Here is a 17,657-nt window from a genome sequence, read left to right as displayed (position 1 = left end):
GACGCGCGTTGAACAGGACAATAAGGTCTACTTGTTTGCGCAGAAACGATGCGTCTTTGGTCGTCTTCGTCTGCCGTAAACTTTTTTTTATCGATAGCGATTTCCCCCACACAAGATTCCAAGGTTGATAATTCTTCCAAATAACCATCATGGCGAAGAGCAAAAGTGAGTCGACTACGAATCCCATATACATTGAAATTTGAGTATCTAATAGTTGAATAGACCAGTCCCAGCGTTCCCGCGCAGCAAGAAGGGCAGCATCTCCGAGTCTCGACCTTGACAAGTCGGTGACTTCGCTGCCCCGAGTTGAATCTCCTAACACACGGCCTTCGATTCTGGCTGACCGCAGCGCCGGTGTCCAGAAGAAGAATAAAAATGACAAGGCTTCAAGGAATCAGCGGTTACGGCATCAAAAGGGAATGGAGCGAGCTGAGGCCGTGATGGATCAATTGGAAATCAAAAAGGCTAAAAGTGTGGCTCGCGGCAAGACCGTGAACTCCCGAAGAGTATGAAAACAGAAATGGTCGTTTGGCTCTGATACACAGTTGCTGACATTGAATTAGGCTGATTGGGAAGATATGAACCGCAAAACCTTCGCGTTCACCGCCCTTCAACAAGATGACGATGACGAGGATGACGAGGATGACGATGCGATGGCCGAAGATTCTGCAACTTCCAAGATTGAAGTCGCAAAGAACATCTTCCAAATTCCAACGGAGGACTCCAATCCCGTAACGGACGATTCCAATTTCGCAACGGACAACACTGCGGCTATTAATGAAATCGACGAGATCACCTGAACAACCCTGGAGCTTGCCTGTGTGATACATGTTGAATATCGTTGGTGGGCTCATTTCCTTGGCCTTAGTTGATTGATCATGCGCTCGATTTCGGTGGCTGCGGGGCCAGATGCTTTAGTGCGGAGGAGTTCCAGGGTGTTAATGTCCTTAGTCTTTTGTGCCTCTTCTCCGGCCTTCACGATCATACCGCACTTCACCCACATCTCAATCCTCTCAGCAGGGGGCAAGTGGGTGCACTTTGGCACGAATCCTGAAGCAAGCTTTGTGTTTCCAGCACCTAAAATCTCGTTGTAAAAAGGCTGTCTTGCATGAGCATCTGTTTCGGTAGTTTAGGATTTTTGACTGTCTTACCTCCCATCCGATTGGGGATTTCTTGAGTTTAGCGATTTCCTCCAGTTCGCCCCAGTCACGTTTAGCCACCAGAGCTCTCAGTCTCAACCACCAAAAGGTTTTTTCAGGCATTTTGAATTCACTTTGCATCTTGTTTGCTCTTTTACCGTAACCACCTCTGACAAGTCTGTAGACTGTCTCGTTGAGACTAAGACCGAGGAACTCGTTGTGGTCTGCCAAGTCTTTATCCAATGCGTCTTGGGCTTTTAAAAGCTGGGAGGCCTCCGATACTAATTTTTGGTTTAGTACCACGGTCGGTTCCTTGGAATCCGACAAGAGTTGAGATGCTAAATGGAGTTTCTCGGTCTGACTTGTCAAATCCGTATCGTGTAATGCTTCTGAAAGCAGTACATTAGCTCCGTCAATGGGTCGATCGTCTTGGTAGAACAGGTCTTTTAGTAGCTCGATATCATCGCCTCGTGCGGCGGTCTCCACAAGTGCGGAAGCCATTGGACGAGTGTTGATCATTCGGAAGAAGCTTGCCAAAGGAAGCTTGCTCTTGAGATGCAGAAGCACGTAGTTCACCAAGTCATCATCGCCACTCTCAATTGCCTTATCGAGAGCAAGCTCATCTTCTTCCATGTTCAAAAGCAGAGGAACTTGTTTGCCTCCTCGTGGTTCATGGTTAAGCAATTGAGTAGCCAGGTGAGATCGACCCTCGTCATAAGCAGCTTGGGCGATAACCTCAAACGAGATTCCCGGCTTTCCATCCAGTCTTTGGACAATAAGCTTGCATACAGCCTCGTCATCAACAGTCGAGACCTTCACTTTTTGGCTCGCCCAATGAACATAAATTTTGTCCGCGGGGATCTGTAGGTATTCCGAAACTCTTATTGCAAGCAGATATTCATGTCGGCTGATTAAACGTTCGATGAGTCCTTCCGGTGTGAGGCGCAGGTATTGTTCGTATGATAATGGCAGCCCGATCTTATAGTCTCTCACTGCTTTGAGGACGCGTAGCTTTTCGGTCATCTCAACAAATTCATCACTATTGTAAAGTTCAAGGACAGATTTGCCAAACGATGCAGCTTTCAACAGGCGCTTCTGCCAGTATGCGTCGAATTCATGACCCGCTGCTTTAATGCAGGTGTCAACTGCTGATGGTAAACTCGATCGGATGCGCTGAATATTCTCATCAGCCTTGGGCGACTTTTTCTCTAATTGGTCTACTGAATCCAGTAGCACGGAAGCCGGAGAAGATGATCCAAGACGGAATATCTCTTCAGTAACACCTAGAAATTGTCAATAACAGTCTAGCTATTTCCTCGAGGTGTTAACTCACTAGCGACCTTGTGCACGAATTCGCATGTGTCATTAGTTATGAGACGAACTCCATCAAATTCAGGTATGACATGAACGCGGCCATCGTAATAGTATCTAGGATGATTAGCTCGTGCTCGCAGATATTGCACAGGATAGATCACTCACTTTGATGCGACTCCGTTGGGCCCAACAAGATGAATTTCATCTTCCCATCCGAGGATTACAGCATCATCGCCACACCAATTCACGGTGTTTGGCGGAACCCGAGATTTTGAATCATATTCGCTGAACTTGTTTTGGAAGTCATTGCTGACTATCCATAGCTTTCCTTCTGCTGTAAAAAGTCCGACAAAGCGCCCCGTTGGGGACACACTAATGTGTTTGAATGGACCATCTTGCAGGATCTTGTCTTCTGCTTCTGTTGAGTCGATCAGAAAGACAGTTTTGTCAACAGCTAACAGAACCTCGACAGAGCGCGAGAGCGTATGAGCTGGTGGGATTAAAGCCCACGATGACACCTCGCCTTCCGGACAAGGTGCCAAGAGCCGTGGGCGCGGCTCATCATATTTCGATACGGCAATTAGCTGGTTATTGGACAGCAATGCAACGAGGCCTGATGACCAAAACTGGCAGGCTCTCACGCCATACTCTTCGGCACCCTGTTACATTGTCAGCTTTTGCACAGTATGGCTAGGGTAAGCAGTCATTAATTCTCACATTTCCTAGAGAGAAGGATGTAAACTCGCCGTCTAATCCGAAGTAACGTCGCACTGTTCCGTCCTCAGAGACCACCAGGAGCTCTTCCTTATCGGACCAGCCCAGTCCACGGATAGTAGCTTGTTCCCACTGAACTGAGTTAGCATATTCATCATGATTCAATCATAAAGTGCAAACAAACGTTTATACGATTGATTTTCTGTCCAGAGCATGAATAGACATCAATTGTGGAACGGGAACCCTGTCCATCGCGAAGCCTGAATGGTTTGCTTTCGTCGCGATAAAGCGCTAACATCGACGTTAGTTCATTTCTGCGATTCTCCAATGGAGACTTACCGATAGCTCCTCCGTAGGGGGCGCCCGCGACAATGTAGTTCTCTAGCTCGACGTCGTCTTCGAAGATGGCGTCATACACGGCGATTTTGCGATAAAAGCTGTCTCCAACCTTTTCCCAGTTTGCGAGTGGGTTGGATGGCATGACTGTAGAATTGATCACAGATGAGGCACTGAATCCTCTAGCTGCTGGATGTTGGAGCTGTTGATCGGGAGAACGGGGGTCACGGGTGCTAGACCTGATCGGGTGGTTGTATCGCCTTGATTATCAGGCGGAAATTCCCCACCACAATCCTCGACTTCTCTTTGATAGTTGCTGCATCTTCATTGGCTAACTTGGTCATATTTTCAAACTATGGATTATACAGATCTTGCTGATATTGCTCAGCAATTATCTGACCTTGAAGTTGCCCTTTTACTGTGTCTTGTCGCCCGCGAACATTGCTTGATCGAGACCACCAGCCACTGTATCAATGACCTCGCCAAAGAACTTGCCTTAGTATGCCAATGGACCCAGAATATTGATATGAGGCCTAATGAAAGATAGATTGGCTCAACTACATTCGATTACTCATATTGCATCCTTGATTGTTCATCTGCAACATCTATCGAGGATATCTTCAATGACGTCCTCACCCCAGGTGCACGCGCAAACTATCGCCCATTGCGCCCGTGGTTAACCACCGAATCAGTATGTTGATATTCCAAGTGTTTTACTATCATTCGCATTAATGCAGGCTAATAAAATTAGTCAAGCAACCGTTCTTCATATAAAAGTTTTGGGGATTACAGCAAACTATCAACTCCAATCTCACAACCCAGCAGTAATGTTGTCAATATTGTGGTCGCCAAAAACTTCAATTTTGTCAGTGATGACATCCAAATGCACATGCTGCAGGTATGTACTCCGATCGATAGCTTGGTAAAGACAATGCTGACATGCTGTATAGTTAATGCGATCCAGGGAGTTGGTTACTGAAAACGGGACGCTGAGTGCGCCTCAGGACTTTCTTTTCATCCCTCTTGTGGCACGAGATTTTGATCAGCTCCGACCACCTTTGAAGTCACACATTGTGAGTATTATCTATGCATGCCATCATTTTGACTCCTTTCCTTTGGCTAATGCCGCGGTAGAATGACAATCTCTTCATATCTCATTTCCACAGTCCGGAGGCTGGATATACCTATCTTGAAGAAAATGACTGGCTTTCGGATGGAAAAGTTTCCGCTTCTTCTGTTATTCATAAGTCGAAGGGCAAGCAATCGAAGAGTGCTACGGTCAGCCCATTAGTAAGTCTGATGTTATTCCAAACTAGTTCGATTTCAGGATGACGAACTGAACGTAGCCATCTAATATTGAGCTCATGAACTTACAGGTGATGGATCAACTTCGAGAAACAAGTGCGTCGGTGAGCACGAGCGCGGAAATCGTTCGATACATTCAAGATATTGTTGTATTTCTGCGACTCAGTCGGGCTGTTGCAAGTGGCGTTTCTGCCAATGCAAATATTCAATTTTCTCGATTTGCACAGTGAGTTCGAGCATATCCTCCAGCAAACCACTTAAATCTTGTTTATCTAACTGGTTTTAATCTACAGACTTCTAGCTCCTCTGCATGGTATCGATTATATGACTCCCTCCATCGTGGCTCTCGCCGCCAAGAAAGTCTTTCGACATCGGATTATTATCACTCCCCCCGGAGAAGACCGCAGTCTGCAGTATGGAAGTAATTTACACGCGATATCCCATATTCTCGCTGACGTGACGCCGGACTCAATACTGGATGGCGTTTTGGCGCTCGAGCCGCCTTTGTAAAGTTACAATACACCTGCTTCGCTATTTTTGGCTACTGCATTAGATACCCAATCAATAATATATGTATTCCAAATTCGTTGGGTTATGATAATTTAATTCGTGGCAAGTCGTGATCTCAATTTCAGTATCCGCGCCTCCAGCAATACTCAAGTCAGTTTACGGCGGTCATGAGTATATTCAGTTCATAAAGAAGCCTGCGTGGGCTTGACTTATAATTCACAGATAAATCGATGTTTCTAATGCTAAGTTGAGACTGTACATGTAGATAACCGCGCCAGCAACACATCCGACAAATATCCAATATCCAATCTTTCACCTGGCAGTACTCGGCCTCAACCTTAGGAACAAGTCTGGGGGAGTATACTTGCCGTCTCCATTTACGTCTCCAAAATTATTTGGATCGGGCGTTAAACATAAATTGCCGTGAACTGCACCAGGGGGCTGTTGTCTCAATGTCTCCATGGCTTTCGAGTGCGTGCGCCACTCAGACAAAACGACATCGATCTCAGTCTTAGAGTCACCGGCGATAGCATCCATCTTGATATCGTTTCTGTCGTAGCCAAAGGGATCTTCCAACTGCGAGCCTATTCCCTCGATGCCATAGAGCGTGAAGATAACAAGGCTGACAATGGGGATGGCCCACCATCCCATCTCATCGACCATGGCAAACGGTAAAACACAACCAAAAAGGGCGAGAACTTGCTTTTGATGAATCCTGGTTCAAGGTCAGTAATTGAAACATGCGCATTAGAGCCACAAAGTCTTACAAGTGAGCCACCGGGATCGGAGTCAACTTGATCGTCTCCATCTTCCCATACGCATCAGTCAAGGTATTCAACTGAGCCTGCATTTGACTAGCACCAGGCGCAGGATACCAGCCACGCTCCTCGCCACGCTTGATAAACCCATCAACGAAGAAGGTCAACTGGAAAGGGAGACCCAGTCCTTCATCTTCATGCCCCTCAAGGCCTGTAGGTAACAGGTTTGCATATTCGGGGTTATAAAGAGTGGATGGATGTGCGTTCAGAACCTCATCGACAGAGCTGTCAAAGACCCAAGCAGCGCCCCATTCGGCGCGTAAATGATTTTTCACGGCATACGGGATAGCCATGAGGATGCGAATAGTACGTTCGATATCCTCGCGCTCTTCGGCAGTGGGTGGTCCCCGCTTTGAACTGTAGCTGTTTGTTGCGATCGTACGGACGAGGTTACGTACGCAGGTGTTGAGTGTGTTCATTCCATTCCGCCCGTCCCAAAATCGATTATAGGATGTTTGGTTGCGGAAAACAAGCATCAGACCTACGACAATGGATAAAGATGGGATCTGTGTGTGCTATGTTTAGTTGCTGCCTCGTCTGGGCTTGATTTGGGGATACATACGATGGTGTTAGGTAGACCGACAGTCTCGAATACGTAAGTATCCAAGTATACAATCAAAGCTGTGAATACAGCATGCAGAAAGACTGGGACTAAGATGGCACCATGGATTGCGCCTTTGATAAAGCGAAAGACAAGTGGCCATCTACCTAACATTAACACATGCGAATGATTGGCAGATACCGATTCCTTAGCTCACCTTCTTGGCTTTGCCCGCGATGACAGCTGATGAGGATAAGTGCCGCGCCGTTGATGATGGCCTTGTATGGTGTTTTGGCGACTCAAGCTCGGAGTGGGTGGCTCGCTGAAGTTTAACCTCATCGTGTTTAGATCCGAGCCAATCGGCTGCAGATTGATTTACAAGGATGACACCCGTGGATCTAATCCCGGGAGACGGTTGTACTCGGCTGATATTTCAACCTTACCCTCGAATCTGGGGGAGATTGAAATCGGGTCCAGGGTTGCCGTCAACATGGAAAGCGGGTCAACGGTTCCGGACCCACTGGGCATTTCTAGACGGATCACGTGATTGCATATACACTAAGTAGTTGGTTACATATGTATCTTTCGACCATGAGTTAACAAGAATATATGCAGAAAGAATAATACAGCTCCCTCAGCTTGGCAGCTTGGCTGACCTCACCTATACCGTAGTTTGAATGGTTCAAATATAGATTCGAGCCAACAAAGTGCAGCTGCATACATGTAGATGTAGGTAGGGGGCAAATCTGACGTACAGACCTCCACCTGCAGGTAGATAAACCTTGGGGCCCAACCCCTCTTCGTCTTCGAGTTTTGCGATCCTTTCAAATCAAACATCCAGTTGGCATCAATGGCTGAAATCCTAGTAATCACTTGCCCAGGAGGCAGACAATCCTCTCATCTCATCCCTCTCCTATACAACAAATCCAGATTCACGCTCCGTCTAGCAGCCCACACCCCCGAATCCGCCTCTCGCCTACAAGCCACCTACCCAGAAGCCGAAGTACAAACATGCGACACATCCTCCCTCACCGAATGCCGCAAGCTTCTCAGCAATGCAACATCAGTCTACCATGTGGGGCCCTCGCTCCACTCCCGTGAAATGGAGATCGGGATCAACATGATCGACGCAGCCGTTGCCGAGAGCCAAAAGCCAGATACGAAATTCAAGCACTTCGTCTTTTCTAGCGTGCTTGGCACCCAGCTTCGAAACCTCATGCAACACGACCACAAGAGCCGCGTTGAAGAAAGACTGCTACTAAGTCCTCTCAACTTCACGATTCTCCAACCAACCAATTTCATGGATGTGTATCCGGCCGCTGCACTCGCCCAAATGGAGAACCCATCTATCGAGTATGTTTGGAACATCTATAATCCAAATATCGCCAATAGTTTAGTTGCGCTCAGAGATCTGGCTGAAGCCGCGGCGCGGGTTTTGGACGAGCGGGAACCACACTATTTCGCTCAATATCCGCTGTGCTCGACGCTCCCGGTATCTGATGCGGATTTTATTAAAATTATTGGAAATCACATCGGTAAGGAGATAGAGATTCCAACTCCTACTTTTGAAGAGGGTGTTAGTAAGGTTCTCAAGCTTTTATATGCCGGGGAGAGCGGGGTGTATAGTGGGGACCATGTGAATTCGGATTTGAGGTGGCCTGCCTCGCAGGGGGACTTACGTCCTGATATTACAAGGGATGAGGCTGAGAGATTGATTTTGTTTTATAATCGACGTGGATTAAAAGGAAATCCGAGTGTTTTGAGGTGGTTGATTGGGAGGGAGCCTACAACTGTTGATGAGTGGGTGAAGGTTCAGTTGAGAAGCTAGTCTTCCCTCTACTTAGGATGGCTGCCAGATGAACTATGAGTAAAAGCTTTCCCCTTGTTTACTTGAATTTGAAGGACAAAAGTGATTCGGAACGTCTGTTTTTGCTCGGGATGCCGATAAAACTTTAATTTTGTTTAAATTCCCGGATGTTCCGATTTGTGAAGATTACCAGCTGAAGAAAAGAAAACCAAATTTAGCACTGTTGTGAAGCCATCCACTTATATTATCCTCCAGTCATAGCCAATAGGGCCACGGGGGGGCCAAGATAAAGAGGGGTAAGAACAGACTACAATCATCTCCCAACTTGATTACTGCAAATTACTATCATGGTCTCCTTACTTGATCTACCGGTCGAAATTCGCCTGATAATATACACTCATTTACTAAATCCAAATGAATATGTGAAAAGCTATCAAAAGCTGGGGGTTCAAGAGCCATCATCGTACGGTGGACCTCTTTGTGCTCTTCCTCGACCTTATGTGAAGCGATATACACCATCTATCCTTCTCCTCAACAAAAAGATTACTACAGAGGCACTTCACTATCTATACCGAATACCCCTCAACCTCTACGGTACTCCCAGGGCGTATTTCTTTATGCGTCAGATGGACATTGCAGAATTCATCAGCGAGCATTATCTGCAGAGAATCCATCATGCTGTGTTGCGACTAGTTGATGCCAACAAGAATTTCGTCCTTTCGCTCTTAGACATATGGGGCGCCAAGAACCGACTAGAACGACTCGATGTCTATCGCCCCAAGAGCCAGACTGATAGTCAACACTGGAAAGTCGTGGAAAGTAGGGTGAGTTATCTCGCTAAGAAATGTAGGATAGCTTCTGATGGCCTTGCTAGCTCTGGACTTTCTCGAGCGTGGTTCCGGTTGTGTTCCACGAGGTCGATCATCCGCTTAAGGTAGAGGCCTCCGGGGCTACCTACATATAGATATGTAGGCAGCCAGGGCAAAAACTACCGCACGAGCAGACGAGTCAAGCCGAACGTATTATTACCTAGTCATAATCAAAATTCGACGGCCAACGAAAGAATATTCCTGATTCATCAGATGTGCCAAGATTCAAAACAACGGCCCAGGTCGCGAATGGGTATCAGTAGATTTTGGGGCAGGTGATAGAGAAAGGGCAAAAAAGAATGCTGGGCCGCCCATGACGAATCAAATTGGATGGAAGAGGCAAGCGCTATTGAACAATGCAAACAGGTGTATATGGAGTGTGCATCCGAAGAAGCCACCGCAGACATGATTCCTTGCAACGGTGACATCGTAGAATGCTCAGATTATAATCCCCCACACAAAGGGTAAATGCCAAAAAGAAGGATAAATATGTATTAAAATGCCCAAAGCCCTTGCTTTCCAGAAATTAGTTTAACTCGAATCGGCGGATTACGGCATCCCTGCTCGGCCATCAAAAGCCAAAGGACCCGAGTCATTTCGTGGAGTCAATGGGTTGTCGTCAGATGTTTCTGAGCGCACCGGCGTGTCGGTTCGTAATTGTGATTGGCGACCAGATGGTACACTGAGTGGCTGCGTCGGTTGCCACCCGGGGATGTTGATAGTGGCGCTGCGGACAAGGTCATCGGTGCTCGAGTTAGGAGCTGGCGAGGCTGAGCTTCGAGTGTCATCGGTATGCTGGTCATCCTGTAGATGGAGGCTCTCAACATTATTGACTAGGTTTTCTTCTTCAGCAAGATCTCCAAGTTGTTCGGGTGGTCCTTCCATGCTGTTGTTTGTTTCGACGACTGAAGGCCCCTCCGTTTCGAGCTGCTCCCCAGAGTCGTTGGATGTCCTATCTTCTGTCGATTCCTTCTCTCGTTTCTCCTCCGAGTCATTCGAGTCATCGACCTCGGCATTGAGATCGGTGAATGCACGGCAGTTCGGGCATTGGAACATTGGGTAATCAGGGGAGTGGAGTAGACGACTGATGCATTTGTAATGCCAGACGTGCGCGCAGGCTGCCATGAACAAACATTGATAGGGCCGCTTCATTATAGTTAGTAGATATAGGATTGGCAGGAAAAGAAGAAGGAACGAACCAAGACAGAGCCAAGGCAAATCGAGCATTCACGACAACCTGAATAATCAGCCGTCTCGCCCTTGCCCAGGTTTTTAATAAGGCTCTCTGTATTTTTGCTGAAATGTTTGTTAGCATCACGCGGCACTCCGGGAAATGGGTAATATCTCACTTGAACTCATTAGGCTGCTGCTGCCACGATCGATTACATTCAATCCGAATCCGAACGCATCGGAATATCATTTCTTCTCCTCCTCGGAAGTCGATACCCAGCTGCACAATATCGCCATCTTTGATGGAGTATAGACGGGACACCATGTTTGGCTGACTCAAGCGCATGTGGTTCAAAAATGTTCCCGAAGAGCTACCAACATCCTTGATGTGCCACTGCCCATTCACATATAAGAACTCGCAGTGTTTCCGGCTAACGACCTTTGATTTAAACCCCACAGGGGCATCCGAAGGTTCGGTCGGGTTGGGGTGAGGTACACCATCACGCTCCGAGTACCGACCGACGCGAATAACACAGCTCTCCGATGGCAGGGTTCGGGCGACTGGGATGAAAGGTAGCGAAGGCCTCGAACTCTGGAGGGAGTCTTGGTAGGGGAAAAACCGAATGGTCGCCTTGGTTTCCGATTTTGAGGGGGTCACCTGCCCATCTGCAGGGGCGCTGGTGGGTCCGATCACATTCTCTTGAGCGGCGCCCGGTTCAGGAGACGGGGTGGACTCCTGAGAGTTGGTTGTGGCGCGCTCTAACGTGCGAGGGGGCGGGCGATGGACGGCCGAAGCACTCCTCAAGCGCGCCATGGAGTTGGGCGTTCGGGGAACCTCGTTGGAAGGTGTAGAAGAGGAAGGCGTAGAAACGGCGGAGTCGGTGGATGATACTTGGCTATTCAGTTCAATACCAAAACCGTAACTCGGGGCGGGCGCAGAGGTGTAGCGAGAGAGAGGCGGGTGGTCAGCTTCAGCTTCAGGGCATGGGATAGCTGTAGAGTTTGCTGTCGGAGAGATGGAGTATGAATTCGAGGATCGCCAGGGAATTCGACTACTCAAACTGTGTATATACGAGCGCTGACCGCTGGGCAAGGACGACGACAGATTCAGAGTGTAAGTTCGTAAATGGCTGAAACGGCGCAGGCGACTGGGGCGAGGGTTGTCAGGGAGGGAGGTGGAGGCGGTGACTGAAGCAGACATGGATTCGATTCTGCGACCATGAAAGAAGGCAGCATGCACAATCAAATAGTGCCTAGAGATTTAAGAAGGCACGTCACAGGTGGGATCTGCAAATGGGCTGATGCAATTCAATGGGGCGACCAAGACATTAGGGAGGTAAGGGGATGATCTTAGAGAAGTTCAAGGTGCACGAGAAGCAAGAAAAACAAAGTGAAACAAAGAGCAAAAAAGAAAGATAAAGTGAGAGTTGGGGAGTTCACCCTTTTAATTTGTGTATAGTACTCCCTCGCTCTCTCCGTCTCTGTCTCTCTCTCCTTTCTGGTATTTGCCATTTGCCATCGGCTATTATGCCCTTGACAGTCAGCATTTCTTGGCAGCCTCGGAGGCAACCTTTGGAAGTCTATTTCCCCGCATACTTATACTTATAATCCATCCATATATACTCTTAGCTTATATATCATGTTCAAAGAGACTTGCTTGGACATAGAATACTATGGATTCAAATTCAAAGCAACCCAAATATGAGAAAGCATCACAATAGCGTAATATATGGACATGGAAAAATCTTGAAAGAAGAATGATATTCTCATATAAGTATATAGGACTAGCTCTATATGCATATAGACTTGACAGCCCTACCTAGATGATCCGAGACAAACTTAAGTGCCTTACTTCATGTACAACATCCACACTAGAAAGCAGAATAGAATGTTAAGTGGTCCATGCTTTCACATTATATGCCGTGCGTATGGAGTACAGAGTACATCATACTTGTCATATCTACGGAGTACTTCGTATACATATTGAATATAAAAAGAGCGTCTATCAAGACATAATCCGATAAGCAAGATAACTAAAAAGAACTACTCCGTAGTTGCAATCATCCAAGACCTTTTAATCTGAATATTAAATATATATGCTTATTCACATATCCCTAATCATGTATATACCATTCCATGTGATACGCTTAGGGGCAAACGCCCCCAAAAACAAATACTAACATGACCCTATCCCATATGTGACTCTATCTGGTGATCATCTGCGTCACTTACAAAAATCACAAGAGCAAAGGTGAGGCCTTCATTGGTGTATTAGTGTTGCACGGACCCTCGGGGGAGGTTGGGAAGTGCACTTTAAGACGGCCCGAGTAAAGGCGTTGAAACCGATTTTAAAGTAGTGATATAATGAAAGTACATATTTAAATCTCTCCCGATTAGAAGCAGTATATAAACAGTACCCTATACGGAGTCCATATAGTAGATATACGTTGTACAACGTACTACTGTTAATATTGTACGTAGTTTGATGCAGTTGATCCCTTTTTTCGGATTGGTCGGCTTAAGAGCTCCCCCGGGGGCTGATGATGTATGCGCTGGAGCTTGTGTTAAAATGGGGATCAAATAAATTGGTTTAAAAAGCCATTATTTGGAGATAGTCAAGAATCTGAAGATGATTAAATATGATACACACAAAAATCACGAAACAAGTCAATTGAAATCATCGACGTATATACATTGAAGCCATCCATGGATTTAATCTCAGGTTTCTGCCTGAGGAGACTAGCTCAATCTCCCTCCCCCTCCCTTAAGAGACTCTTGGAACTTCCTTCCTTCAAGCATCAGGAGGCTTCCCTCCCAAAAGTGACTTTTTTTTTTATCACGCGCTGGTGTTTTCTTTGTGTTCCCTCTAAAGCTTCGCGTTTTATTCGAATCCCTTAATCTCACATCATTCCCCCGTTCGCCTCTATCACCGACACAGGATCGCGCCTGATGCGGGCCTAGCCAGCATGAGTGGAATTGCGAATGCCTGTCTGTCTTGCTTTTCAGCAGTGGACAGATGGTGTCATATAACAGCATGTCTCGGTCCTATCGGAGCTCGCTCTCGAGATGGTATCTACGAAACCACCCTGGCCGATAATGAGCGAGAAGCGGTATCAGATCTTCTGGGCTACTTGGAGAACGTACGTGCTATACAATCATCCATCATTTCTACATACATTTCCCTTCCCTGAATCAGTGTCTGGCACTGGGTTCGGCCTGGGTACCGCCCTGCCCTCCTCTGTGCATCCCATTAACTTCCAACAATGTACAGCGCGCAGAGACCGACTTCTTCCACGGCGAGCCACTACGAGCCTTGAGTACTCTGGTTTACTCCGAAAACGTCGACCTGCAAAGAAGCGCTAGCTTGACCTTTGCTGAGATCACAGAGCGAGGTGCGTATCGCCGCCCGGATGTCAATGATGCAATACCTGACCTTCCGGCTTATCTACAGATGTGCGCGAGGTCGATCGCGATACTCTCGAACCTATCCTCTTCCTACTTCAAAGCTCAGATATCGAAGTTCAACGCGCTGCTAGTGCAGCGTTGGGCAATCTTGCCGTAAATGGTTGGTCCCCATCCCCCTTCTTTATCCCCCTTCTTTATCCCCCTTCTTTCCCTCTTCTCCCACGGTCGCTGACTTGTTGCAGCTGAGAACAAGGTCTTGATCGTCACCCTGGGGGGGCTGGCTCCCCTGATTCGCCAGATGATGTCACCCAATGTTGAGGTACAGTGCAATGCAGTTGGGTGTATTACCAATCTCGCGACACACGAGGAGAACAAGGCCAAGATTGCTCGCTCTGGCGCTCTAGGTCCTCTCATTCGCCTGGCCAAATCAAAGGATATGCGCGTCCAGCGAAACGCGACGGGCGCATTGCTCAATATGACCCATTCCGGTAAGTGATTTCGATTGATTTCATCTGGAAAAGGATTGTTTCGCTAACATGAAGACCAGATGACAACCGACAGCAACTTGTCAATGCCGGCGCCATTCCCGTGCTCGTGCATCTCCTCTCCTCTCCTGACGTTGACGTTCAGTACTACTGCACAACAGCTCTTAGCAATATCGCCGTTGACTCCACCAATCGCAAGCGACTCGCCCAAACCGAGTCGCGCCTCGTGCAATCACTGGTTCATCTTATGGATTCGTCCACCCCGAAAGTCCAATGCCAAGCCGCGCTCGCCCTGCGCAACCTTGCCTCTGATGAGAAATACCAGCTTGAAATCGTTCGGGCGAAGGGTCTCTCTCCACTACTACGACTCCTACAATCCTCCTACCTACCTCTCATCTTATCCGCCGTCGCTTGTATCCGCAACATTTCCATTCATCCTCATAACGAATCCCCTATTATCGAAGCCGGCTTCTTGAAGCCGTTGGTGGATCTCCTGGGCTCAACTGACAATGAGGAGATTCAATGTCACGCTATATCCACGCTTCGTAACCTTGCTGCTAGCTCCGATCGCAACAAAGAACTTGTTTTGCAGGCCGGGGCCGTCCAGAAGTGTAAGGACTTGGTCCTCCGTGTTCCTCTTACAGTCCAATCCGAGATGACTGCGGCAATCGCTGTGCTGGCCCTCAGCGAAGAGCTGAAGCCGCACCTTCTCAATCTAGGAGTCTTCGATGTCTTGATTCCTCTGACAAACTCCGAAAGCATTGAGGTGCAAGGCAACAGCGCGGCTGCATTGGGCAATCTGTCCTCGAAAGGTATTATACTTTCCCCTTAGCGCTCCTTGTATTTCTCTGTCCTGTCATCATCTGCTAACGAAACTGTAGTTGGCGATTATTCGATGTTTGTTCGCGACTGGGCAGACGCCAGTGGTGGCATCCATGGCTATCTTCATCGCTTCCTTGCCAGTGGAGATCCAACATTCCAGCATATTGCCATCTGGACCCTCCTCCAACTGCTTGAGTCCGAAGACCAGAAGCTCATTGGGTATATCTCACGATCCGAAGACATTGTGCACTTGGTGAAGACTATCTCCGACAAGAATATCGAGTCGGATGAAGAAGATGTGGATGACGGTGAGGGTGAAGTCATTACGCTTGCCCGTCGCTGTCTTGAGCTGGTTGGAGCTGGTCCTAAGCAGACCCTGGTGGAAGCTTAAACCTCTGTTTCGTTTATTCCACCACCGTTTTATTTTTCGGTCCTTTCTATGTCATGTCAGCCTTTCTGTGTGACTCTCTTTCTTCCCCCGCCAGGGGTTATTGTATGGACATTAAATCCACTTATTCACTTTCGTCAGCGGGCATTTGGAGTGAACGGACTTTTCTTTTTTTGTTTTTATCTCTGTTGTTGTTACATGTCCATGGTATTTCTTGGCCGGTGCCGCTGTTTCTGTTGTTCTGACGCATACACTGTTTATTCATGTTAGATATGGGCTCTATAATTAATTGCCTGGAAACAGATGAATTCTTCCATTGAAATCGTAGGCGAAGTATGTAGTTTGAGGTATTGTAGTCGAGTAGTTATGTACTATGTACTCCGTAAGTACTATGTACAACCTTCAAGATGTGGATACAAGCTACATTCGGAACAACTTAAATCCGGGCCGTATTATAGCCTCCCTAAAAAAGCTCTAGAAAACTTGCTGCTTTGCAAACTCCGAGAACTCTTCCACCCAAAATTGGCCCAACCCCAATTTTGCAACATGGCTTCCCTACCACTTATCGCCATTCCTGGGCAACGCCTCGGCCCTTTATCCACATATTCTGCAGGACCCGGCACACACGTTCAACAATCCTTCATCTACGCCTCCATTGCCGGTCCTGTGGTTGCAGACCCTGTACAGCCGAAGTCACAAACAAGACCAACCCTCAGAGTTTCACGAGTGATGCCTTCCAAGGACCAAGCAGGCGTAACCCCAGCTGGTCCCGGCGCGGCATCGTCAGTTATGTCGAAGCCCCGCTACAACACCCTCCCCGCTGTAGACTCCATCGTTCTCGCACGAGTGACCCGCGTGCAGAAGCGACAAGCCACAGTCTCTATCCTCGTCGTACTAGATGAATCAGCAGCTCAATCCCAAGGCCAATCACGAACAGCCCCAGACAATGACAATGTCGCCTCCATCCTCACATCTGCCGCCAACCCAGAGAACCACAGCAGCACCGACGAACTGCGCTTCCAGGCACTTATCCGGAAGGAAGACGTACGTGCTGTTGAGAAGGACCGTGTTGTTATGGATGAGATGTTCCGTGTCGGCGATATCGTTCGCGGCTCTGTTATCTCACTTGGCGACCAGAGCTTTTACTACATCACTACCGCCCGAAATGACCTCGGTGTTGTCATGGCTCGCAGTGAAGCTGGAAATATGATGTTCCCTGTTAGCTGGAAAGAAATGAGAGATCCTCTCACTGCAATCAGGGAGCAGAGGAAGGTCGCCAGGCCGTTCTGAGAACATTCAATTGTTCGAATTCGGTCCCCCTCTCGTGGCTTTTGGCTTTCTTTGAATTGACCAAAGGTTTCGTGCCTTTTACCTCCACTGTTAAGTTGCCACATAGTGGTTCATCAACAACAACCAAGCAGACTCTGCCCCCATCCACCCATATGTCTGTGGCAGATCTAGCTCATCCCCTGAGAGCATTGTCTTTCTACCTCCGAGGTCACTGGGTGTCAACAAACTTGCACTCTCCAACCCTCACTGCGAGGAATGCCTTTCAAGCCCCCACACTTGTTCCATGCTCTCAAGCATCAACATCTGGCTTGAGCATGACGACTTTCATGCTTCACAACGGGGAACCGCCCCGCATTTGACTCGATCCAACTACGCCAACGTGTACTCCTGGACATGTGTATTATCGATATTGATCACGATTTCAGAATAAAGATACCCAGCGGAGACATGATTGAAAGATCCATGTCATTTCCGCCCTTTCATTTCCTTCGATCCATGGCTGCAGTCTGCCTTCCTGTGGTCGCTTTTCTCCTCGCTCTTCTTTCCAAGTAGAGAGGCGTCAACGCCGCTACTCGTAGACCCTCCTGGGTAACCCTCCTTAGTATACACGGTCGAGACCTATTCCATGTCGGACTGTGTTTGTCAAGTGAAGGGAGATTGAAGTTTTTCTTTTGAAGAGCACGCGGAGGACTCTCATCCTCTGTGAACCTCCAATTATTCATCTGTCATGTCCAAGTCTACTGA

The 17,657-nt window shown here is 47.7% G+C and overlaps 8 protein-coding genes across 8 annotated transcripts; 5 read left to right on the top strand and 3 right to left on the bottom strand.

Annotated features, from left to right (window-relative positions):
- Positions 1-149: 149 nt before the first annotated feature.
- N7479_010978 (Alb1 domain-containing protein) lies at positions 150-800 on the top strand (the record flags this gene model as incomplete). Its single annotated transcript, XM_057258669.1, has 3 exons — positions 150-165; positions 223-506; positions 564-800. The coding sequence occupies 3 exons, from the start codon at positions 150-152 to the stop codon at positions 798-800; spliced, it is 537 nt and encodes a 178-aa protein (XP_057106127.1).
- Positions 801-850: 50 nt separating this feature from the next.
- On the bottom strand, positions 851-3,648 carry vp16 (tethering complex subunit VPS16; the record flags this gene model as incomplete). Its single annotated transcript, XM_057258668.1, has 7 exons — positions 851-1,099; positions 1,152-2,422; positions 2,473-2,567; positions 2,619-3,112; positions 3,171-3,299; positions 3,352-3,458; positions 3,507-3,648. 7 exons carry the CDS (start codon positions 3,646-3,648, stop codon positions 851-853), a joined length of 2,487 nt encoding a protein of 828 aa, XP_057106126.1.
- Positions 3,649-3,858: 210 nt separating this feature from the next.
- Positions 3,859-5,318, top strand: N7479_010976 (uncharacterized protein; the record flags this gene model as incomplete). Its single annotated transcript, XM_057258667.1, has 7 exons — positions 3,859-4,002; positions 4,051-4,194; positions 4,255-4,401; positions 4,454-4,576; positions 4,638-4,793; positions 4,880-5,034; positions 5,102-5,318. The coding sequence occupies 7 exons, from the start codon at positions 3,859-3,861 to the stop codon at positions 5,316-5,318; spliced, it is 1,086 nt and encodes a 361-aa protein (XP_057106125.1).
- Positions 5,319-5,630: 312 nt separating this feature from the next.
- N7479_010975 (bestrophin family protein) lies at positions 5,631-7,016 on the bottom strand (the record flags this gene model as incomplete). Its single annotated transcript, XM_057258666.1, has 4 exons — positions 5,631-6,033; positions 6,086-6,642; positions 6,699-6,840; positions 6,895-7,016. 4 exons carry the CDS (start codon positions 7,014-7,016, stop codon positions 5,631-5,633), a joined length of 1,224 nt encoding a protein of 407 aa, XP_057106124.1.
- Positions 7,017-7,527: 511 nt separating this feature from the next.
- Positions 7,528-8,505, top strand: N7479_010974 (uncharacterized protein; the record flags this gene model as incomplete). Its single annotated transcript, XM_057258665.1, has 1 exon — positions 7,528-8,505. The coding sequence occupies one exon, from the start codon at positions 7,528-7,530 to the stop codon at positions 8,503-8,505; it is 978 nt and encodes a 325-aa protein (XP_057106123.1).
- Positions 8,506-9,902: 1,397 nt separating this feature from the next.
- On the bottom strand, positions 9,903-11,724 carry N7479_010973 (FHA domain protein; the record flags this gene model as incomplete). Its single annotated transcript, XM_057258664.1, has 3 exons — positions 9,903-10,499; positions 10,553-10,649; positions 10,703-11,724. The coding sequence occupies 3 exons, from the start codon at positions 11,722-11,724 to the stop codon at positions 9,903-9,905; spliced, it is 1,716 nt and encodes a 571-aa protein (XP_057106122.1).
- A 1,765-nt stretch (positions 11,725-13,489) lies between these two features.
- vac8 (protein anchor VAC8) lies at positions 13,490-15,626 on the top strand (the record flags this gene model as incomplete). Its single annotated transcript, XM_057258663.1, has 6 exons — positions 13,490-13,663; positions 13,795-13,915; positions 13,975-14,088; positions 14,171-14,416; positions 14,476-15,225; positions 15,295-15,626. 6 exons carry the CDS (start codon positions 13,490-13,492, stop codon positions 15,624-15,626), a joined length of 1,737 nt encoding a protein of 578 aa, XP_057106121.1.
- A 543-nt stretch (positions 15,627-16,169) lies between these two features.
- N7479_010971 (exosome non-catalytic core subunit CSL4) lies at positions 16,170-16,913 on the top strand (the record flags this gene model as incomplete). The annotated part of the gene is made up of 1 exon (XM_057258662.1): positions 16,170-16,913. The coding sequence occupies one exon, from the start codon at positions 16,170-16,172 to the stop codon at positions 16,911-16,913; it is 744 nt and encodes a 247-aa protein (XP_057106120.1).
- Between the last annotated feature and the right edge of the window lie 744 nt (positions 16,914-17,657).

The sequence above is a fragment of the Penicillium vulpinum genome (genome assembly GCF_028829585.1).
Source record: "Penicillium vulpinum strain IBT 29486 chromosome Unknown utg000004l_segment0_segment0, whole genome shotgun sequence".
NCBI lineage: Eukaryota > Fungi > Ascomycota > Eurotiomycetes > Eurotiales > Aspergillaceae > Penicillium > Penicillium vulpinum.
This window is presented reverse-complemented; position numbering and strand designations above follow the sequence as displayed.